We start from the raw sequence: 9260 nt of genomic DNA on the forward strand, positions 1-9260 counted from the left end.
TTCCAGGTGGGAGGGAGTTTGCGCCTTTCATCCTTCACTGTTGCGCTTCCCTAAGCACAAGCACGCAACCACTCATTGTCAGAGTTGCTTAACCTTCACCCGGTACGAGGAAACCTTGTAGTTACGGTATTTGGGAATAAATTCGACCCCGTGAGAAGACCGTTTTATGCGGACAAAAGGAAAATTGCTTTCTACGAAGCCACGCGCACCCAACAACCCACGTATTCTCATGTCGAATCAATAGGTACTTTATTTTTCTCTGAAATGGATTATTTCGCTGGAAAAACACCTTTTCTGAGAAGAGAGATACCAATATTCCTCGCAATATGTATTTTATTTTCATTTAGGGATGTTTCTATTAATTGAGGGTCGTCTGAAGGCAGAAAGAAAGCAACATAAAAAAAGTAATTTGCACGTTGATTTCAACGGAATGGTTAATTACTTTTGAAATCTAGTGTCAACTGTTTCTGAAATTTCATACAATCCCAAGCAATCGCAGAAAATCCCTTTCAATCCCGTGCAAACCTTTACAATACCTTGTAATCCCCTCTTACGAAAAAATATTATAGAAAATTCAGTGTAGGTTTGTAATTATTTTCTATCTTGAATTTTTTAGTTTTTTCGTGATTACAGAAAAATTATTACAAAGAATCTTCATAAAAAAAGTCAGTATACAAAATAAATAATATTAAAATATTGAAAAAGTCGATGAAAAAAAGAGAAATTACAAGTGAATGATTTATTTATTTATTTAACGTAAGATTTTGACCAGTTTTAAGGAATAAATAAGTTAAATTTGAAGGATTCCTAGCGATTTCAAAGGTTTTAAGGGGTTTCAAGGGATTTTATGGAATATCACAAGATTAAAGGATTTCAGAGATTTATATGGATTTAAACGTTTTTGTTCTCAAGAGAACTTAATGGAATATGTATAATTGAATTTGAATTTCAGAGAAATTTGATAGATTTTGAGAAATTTCATCAGATTCCATAAAAATTACACGAAATTTTAAAGATTTCTAAACGTATTGGGAGGTTTTAAGAAATTTCAAAGAATTTCAAAAAATGTTGAGGGACTTCCACGGATTTCAAAGCTTTAACAAGAATTTGATAGGGTCTCAAAATATTTACACTAATTTTATAAGATTACTACGTATTTTGAGGAATTTCAAAACATTTCAAAGGATTTTAAAGGATTTTTAGGTTGTTCAAGTATTTCAAGGGATTTCAAGGAAATTCACAAAGATTCAAGTATTCAGTTTAAAAAAATAATTTTCAACACAAGAGCTGAATTTTTATGAAAAATTTAATAGTAGAATGTCCAGCTAAAAACAATAAATTTTAAGCCAAAAATGGATGAGTTCAGTTTTCATTTACAAACATTATTTTTGACTTAGAAAAATGATTTTTCAAAACCATAGTTAATTTTCGAACCAAATAGTAGAACTTTTAAACAAAAGAAATTAATTCTGAACCGAAAATATAATTGTAAACATTTAAATTAAAACGAATTAACTTTCAGCGAAAATTAGTTGGATTTCCTTATTGGGTTCTATCAATGTAAATCGGATTTAATAAGCAAAACGAGAGAAAGGAAATGTTTCATAAAAGCAGGGGGAAAATATTAAGTGCTTAAAAAAGGGGGGGGGGGGCATAAGATAAGGGGAAAGAGTGTGAAGTGCGTATGGAGATGCATGACATGTAAAATAAATCACTAATTTTCATATTTTTGGTATTTAAAAAATTGTTTTTTACATCTATATCCTCCAAGTGTAATATCACATTGAAGCGGCGTTAACAAACCCCTTCACCGTCCTCCTGGCAGTTTAACGTAGTTTTTGAACGGTCCCTAACTGTATTTTTCGAAGAGAAAGATTTCCCCTTTTGATGCGTATTGGATCATCAATAATTGGAAGTTTCAGTCAATTGAATATTTTGGAGTTAATTGACATGTAAGGGAGCCTACGTAGGTGATCCGTTTCAAACGTTTGATGGGTGTAGGCAAAGATACGAGTATGACGGTTATCATGTTGTAGTTTGTAGTATATTGTATCGGTGACATGCTTGTCGAATGTCCAGCAAGAAACGTTTTCTCACGGCGATTGTCACAAGATTTCAACGTGACACTGCCAGTTCGTTAGACTGACGAGGGAACGAGGGGCTTCTTTATTTTTAGCGATCTATCCTGCATACAGACCCACTCCCTTTCACCATGAAACGATCGTATCTTTCGCATTGCACTTTTAGTTGCATAGCCACCTTTAGGGCTTCCTTCCTTCGTCGGTTCCCTTTGTTTCTTCCTTGATGCATAATTGAAAGTCGCTCCTCGGTCTTTCCTTCATCCTTCAGCCTCCAGGAATTTAAATCGTCTTGATTGACCCAGAACTCTAGCACTTTACTGCTTCAATAAATTGTCTTGTTATAGTTATGGAAGATCCATTGGGTTGATAAAAAAGTCTAACCTAATTATATAGTTGAGAACATTTGTCTAGAATTTATTTATAAAAATCAAAGCAGTCATTCCCCTGTTTTCTTATTTCTTTCCTCCTACTTTTCTCTGATAGTGGCTGAATTAATAGAAATCCAACAAGCTTTTATTTATTAAAATAATTATGTTTTCAAAGTTTCCTGATGCAACGGTACGGTTCAATAATAATTTAATATGTTCGAAAAAAAACTTAAAAATTTCTGAATAGACACTCTTTTTTCCTTCTCAAACAACTTTTGTCTCAAATTAATACCCTTTTTAAGGCATACACTATTTGTTTATTTTTCTGTGAAAGTGCATCATTTTCAGAGTAAGCAGTACAAAAAACGACATTTTTTAACTCTCTCCACATTTTTTCATTTTATAAACTATCTAGTATTTGGTTAAAAGTTAGTATTAGAAGTTCATTCTTTTTGGTTAAAAGTCTAGTATTATATGTTTTGTTTGGAACTAATTTTAGTGGTTTATAAGCTGAAAAGCATCCCTAAGTGTCAATCAAATGCCGATAAACTAGCGGGGAAAATGCAGACAGTGAACATCCTTGGGTCGCTCCATGTCCTCACGATGCACGAAACTTTTGCTGGCCTGTCGCATTAAGTCTATCGAAAACTGTAGCAAACTATAACCTATAGCCTTCTTACGGTCGTTGAGACTTGGTCGCAGCGGAAACTTTACCCTGAGTTCAGCGGGAGCGGATACCATCTTCTTGAATGACACCATCTAATGGGATTCAAATTAAGAAAAATCAAAATAGTCTTAGTTCCTAATAAACCTGTTTTAGACCAACTGTCGACGAATCTGGTAATACAAGCGTCAACTCTTCATGCCTGGTATCCCAAAAAAACAAATGGTGAAAAGCCTTTCAGGTAAATATGATGAGAGTTATGAAAACATGCAAAAAGTAACGATCGGTAAGGTTGAAATGGAAAATTAGTGATATTTCATTTTACACTTGCTGATCTTCCTTTTTTTGTATGCTGAGATTACTCGATCATTTTTACTTGAATTACTTTTTACTTTTTGTTCTGTCTATAATTCTCTCCGGCATATTGAAATCTACATCTCAACCCTTATTTATTCCTAGAGCAATAAATCAAATTTTAAGTTGTTAAACAAGTAAGGTATGTAGGTCAATGGCGTAGGTGTTATTTTAACGTTAGCAATGGTTTTTAGTGCTTTCCGTTGAGAAGGAAATTTTCTAGTACGTGGTGCTTTCATTCAGTTTGTTGGGTGGGTGTATTTACACGGTCGCGTTCCTGGAAGCCGCGAATGCGTATTTGGTAGTAGATAAGCATAAACATGATTCATAGCTCCTAGCACGACCTAGCGCCCTGTTCTCGCAACTCGACACGCGGTCATACCTCTATAATACATAATGTCCCGTAATGTTCCGTAATACGCGGTAATCCGAGGATGACTAAACCGTTTTGCCGGGTTCTTCCGAAAGGCTGAAGCACAGGTCTCGGAATCGATTAATCGGGGATTCCAGGTAATACACCCGTTACAGCAGTTACCTCGCCAGTACTCGCCAAGCCCATCACGAAGGGAGGCTTAAGGTCATTTTCTATACTGTACTATATATACTATACCTGGGGCATTCCCTTTCACATGAGCGCACTACTCAAAACAAATGTTTTTCGATTTCATTCAACATGCGATAAATTGTCGTATTATATGACCCTATTGCAGGTCCAAAACCATAAGCCACCATATTCCATGGTTACCAAGATATTTATATTATCTTACAACTACGTATGGTGCTGCGTCAATTCTCGGTAAACATATATCCGGGGGCGTTATATCAAAGTTTGACTGTAATTGATGAAAGCATTGCTTTATTTAAATAATTAGTTTATACGGAAATTTATTATACAATAATGTGGCACACGAAATGAAACAAAAAACACAGAAATTACACATCATATTAACTTTATACAGAGTATTTAATGTTAACCGAACGTCGCTTTCCCAGTTGACCCGAGTTGGTACACTTTGGTGTGCAGACCATTTTTCAACTAAATATTCTTCCTTTAAAACCAAACCTAATAAAGTTTGTAACTAACAGATTTGAATCAAAATCTTAACAAGATTTACGTTGCTTCTAACTATTTCTCAAAAATATATGTCTTTTCTATATTTTTTTGAAATTGGCAATTTTAATTATACGAATATCTCAAAACACGTATCGACAGATTTTGATAATATTTTTATTAAAATAAAGTTTATCATATCTTGTTTAAAACACTGAATTCACATAATGGATATAATATAATGTAATATAATATAATAAATATGGATATATAATATAAATGTTCAATTTCAAAAAACTATAGAAAGGATATATGTTTTTTTTTTAAATTGTTATCATCGTCCTAAAGTTTGTCAAATTTTCTTTCGAATCTGTGAGTTAGAATCTTCGTTTAGTTTGGGGTTGACCCAGCAACATTTAATTGAATAATTATCTGCACACATAGTTGTGCCAACTACCACCTCCCATATCTCGACAACCATGAAATATGCTGGCTTATGGTTTTGCATCTACAAATGCGGTCATAAAGTACTATAATTTACTACAGTTTGAATAAATTATAAAAAAAAATTATTGTTATCCGTGCGCTCGTATGAAACGGAATGCCCCACCACCAATATATATCTGCACTGTACATAAAGTTCTACTGGGTTAATAAGAAAATGAGGGAATATACCTTGACTCAAGTCCAATTCCATGAACCATGGCAAAACCCAGGACATGCGAAAAGTCAGAGGCATTGTTACTTTTGCTCGAGATTCTGATCGTTTTCTAGAAATGGGTTGGAAGTTTGAAGGTTGAGGCAGTTTTACATTTCCGATCGGATGTGTCTTTTTTTTCTAAGAAATACATTCGTTTGTTGGTTTCTACATTGCTTTTTAGTATTTAGATGAAGTAGAGACTGAATTAAATAAATAATTTATTTAACTATAGTATAAATTAGCGTGGTCCCAAAAAAACCTTTTTTTGAAAAGTTAAAACGCTTTTTAATTTTCTCAAAAATGTTTAAGTCAGAAACATAAAAAAGTCGATAAATTATTTTTTTATAATCACACGGGAATATCAAATTATTGGCACTATCATTAAGTGCATCTTCTAAAGTTATATGATTGAAAATTTTTTATTTAAATTCTCTCTATTGCTGATGTTGCTGATGATGATCTTTTGATATTTTTACTAAAAAATTGAGATTTTACGCTACGCAAAACAAGTTTTGCTTTTATTAACAGGTAGAAACTTGATAAATATTTTCCACTTCACATATTATCAGATACAATAAGCTTGTTTGAATTAAAAACGCAACTTTTGTACGGATATTAATACTATATGCTGAAAAAAGCATGCTGGATGGAAATCTTCAATTATTAGAAATAATACACTATATATTCCATAACCTATCGACATAAGAAATTTTAATAATAATTTTTTTTAATTTCATTCTTAATAACTGTATCATCATACCTGTACTAAGGATAGTGCCAATAACTTTTAATTCATGTACGTCTATGAGTAATTAAATACATGTAAAAATGTTAATTTATCGACTTTTTTATGATTTTAATTTAAACATTTTTGAGGTAGCACTTAGAATCATCTGATCAAGCTTTTTCAGGAGTCAAACTTCATTATTTGATCAAAATTTTGAAAAAATCGAAAACCATTTTAACCTTAAAAAATAATTTGTTTGGACCACCCTTCTAGTATGCATTCATTGATCAAATTATCAATGGTTTAGAGGAAGAAGTAATTCAGATTCAAGCAAACAGTTTTATTTATTCAAAGTTGGATGCGACATAGTATAGGTATGTAAATGAAAAACACAGTCATTTTATTTAGAACACAATAAATTAAAAATGTTTAATCTTTGTAAATTCCTGTTTTGGGCAAACTGTTTTTGATCAACTAAAGTGTACAATTTTTAATCCATTAGATTTTTCAAGAGTAAAATAGTTAGCGAAAACACACCCAAAATTTTAGATGTCAAAAATCCATTAGGACACCAGAAAAATGTTTGTTTTAATCTAAAAAATTGTTGCGTGTGGTTATTATGTGGAAAAACAAAAATATTTGTTAAACCCAATACCAATTTATAATTAGTTAAATGTTTTCAACAGGAAAATAATGCCGAAAATTACAAAAACAATCATTAAAAATTTTCGATTCTACAGATTCAACCATTTAGATGATTAATGTATTTATTAATTCACATAGATGATAATGAATCGAATTGTCCAAAAAAGATTAAATAAAAGAAAAAATAACTAGATAAATTTGAGATTTAAATGCTTGGAAAAAATATTCTACTTTATAAACGCTTATCATATATGTGTTTTTTGAAGAAACAAAGTTTGTATTGTCTGGAAAAATAGTTTTAACAGTGCGTAATCAATTTTTAAGTAGTATCGAAATTATTCTGTATGGCATAAGGAATTGATCAACTATTAGGAATTTAGATTTAAAAGAGAATTTTATCACTTTATCTTATCACCAAATTTAAAATGAAGTATAAAAACCGAATTTATTATATCTGTTTTAATGATACTTATTTCTTAAAAAATACTTTCATAAGAAAATAATGAGAGTAGCTTATACCAGTTAGGTTGTTATAGGTTGTTAGCTTCCTGCCGCCAAAGAAGCTCCTTAATTTTTTTCAGATTTTTATGACCTTGCCAGAAATAAGCAAAAAGTTAAAGGCTAGCTGAACTGTTAATTGCAAAAAGAGTTATAATTTTCTGGCATATTAAATTTTAATTGGAAAACTTATATTTTCGGTTCTTTGTATAAAAAATCTCATGCCTTTTTGTATCAGGTTGGTAGTACAGGTGTATTAACAGTTAAATATATCTTAATAAGGAATATTTGTGTACACTAAATATATTTACTATAGTTTTTAATCTACAGTAAAGTACTTTGCGTAGCGTCCTTATTTTCAAAACACAAAATTGTATACATTCGTTGTGTTTCTTACAATTCTATTATACCTAATTATTTTTTTTAAATATGGCTTTTATTCCATAACAATGTTACCAATACTAAAAAAAATAAATAATATTAACATATACGAAACGTATTAGTTTTTCAGATTGATGTCACTCAGTTACTCAGATGTAGGTTCAGCTACTTTTTCAATTTCAATTTCAGCCAATTTTCCCTGGAAATATTTCCTCATAATCTCGACTCCTTCAGAATTAGCTTTTCTGTATCCTGGGGCAGAAGTTTTCATTTTATCTAACCACCTTGAAACGTTCTCATATTTGCGAATATCAAATCCAAATGCCTGTAGCATACCAAAACATAATATTAAAAAAAAGGGAAATAGCGTGAGAAAAAATGTGTCGCAAGAATAAACTTTCAACCTTCTATTAAAGCTGTCACTCTGTGTAGTAACATATCTTTCAATTTACGTTTTTATGATACGATAGGTACTAGTACTTCACGAAATTTCAATCCTAATTTTTTTCGTAAGACTTTAACATCTAACTTTAAACAATTTTTTAAATTAAAATAATTAATTTTATTGCTTAAATGTATATTTATATAATTGGTCTATATTATCATAAAATATTTATTAATTAGTTCAAGTTTTATAATTAAATATTTGGTTGATTCAAAAAAGGCTTTTTAAACGGTCCAAAAGGTTTTCGATTTTTTTAAATAATATAATTTATTGCATATTTTATAGATCTATAAAAATAAATTGCAACAATTTTTCAAATCTATATTTTGTAACGTCTATACTTCTTTGGAAAGCTAAAATATCGCAGTTATTAACTCGAATTATTTTTTTTTTAGGGTTAACAGCTTTTTTTAAATCAAGTTGATGGAACATTATAGTCATCAATAATGTAGTATGTTTAAAAATTACTTAGGGATCTGATTTTTAGGAGCGTCAAAATTTTATTCCCTTTAAAAGTAGACATATTTTTTTTCATTTAACCAAAAATAACTTCAAAATCAAGAAAATTATTTCAAATCAATGAAAAAATGTTAGTGGAACAAAGAAACATTTCTTTCAACCAAAGAAACTTCTTTCCATCAAAAGAATCTTCTTTGAAGCAAAGTAAATTTTGTTGGATAAAAAACATCTTCTTTGAATCAAAGAATGTTTTTTTTTCTGAGTGTTTAGTGAAACGACTATATATTTTCGTTGTCTATAAATATAAAAAACTCAAATCCAAAATTGGTTTCACTTTTTCCCTGTATCCCTAAAAGATGTAAAAAAAGATAGTGCAAAAAATGTTGGTTTGAATTTTTGTCATGATTAAAAAAATGTCTTAATAGAAGACCATCTTTTGAATTTTTAAATGTTTTAAACTTTAACAGTTTTAGGACAGCACTTAAAATCATCTGATAAAATTCTTCGAACTGGTCAATTTCATTATTCATACTAATTTTTTTTTAAATTGAAAACTGTTTTGACATAAAAAATCTGCGCGCCTCGCGGGCACATTCTCATCGCGCGTTACGCGCGCGGCTCGCCTCGCTCGTAAGTTTGAGCGCGCCCATGGCGCGCGACGGTTCAATTTCGCGCTTCGCGCTCGGATATTTATTCTTTGCATTTGGAATGTTTGAAAAAAAATTTATCAATAAGATCTCTTTTAGATGGCAGTATTTATATGCGTCTTCATATTCTGAATTATCTACTTAAGGGCATGTGACACAGCTAAATACCTATATTACCGACGACAGTTTTTCAGTTCACTGAATGTTTTTTTGAACCTAAGAACTTTTTTTGTAAATAAA

General features: G+C 30.8%; 1 protein-coding gene across 1 annotated transcript in view; it reads right to left on the minus strand.

Annotated features, from left to right (window-relative positions):
- Nucleotides 1-7375: 7375 nt before the first annotated feature.
- LOC117170827 overlaps nt 7376-9260 on the minus strand; it is a 16905-nt gene continuing 15020 nt past the window's right edge. Inside the window, exon 11 of the mRNA XM_033357870.1 lies at nt 7376-7794. Within this exon, the coding sequence (XP_033213761.1) occupies nt 7615-7794 (180 nt within the window). The 3' untranslated portion in view covers nt 7376-7614. The remainder of the gene's footprint in view (nt 7795-9260) is intronic.

Source organism: Belonocnema kinseyi, chromosome 4, assembly GCF_010883055.1.
Source record: "Belonocnema kinseyi isolate 2016_QV_RU_SX_M_011 chromosome 4, B_treatae_v1, whole genome shotgun sequence".
In the NCBI taxonomy this organism is placed as follows: domain Eukaryota; kingdom Metazoa; phylum Arthropoda; class Insecta; order Hymenoptera; family Cynipidae; genus Belonocnema; species Belonocnema kinseyi.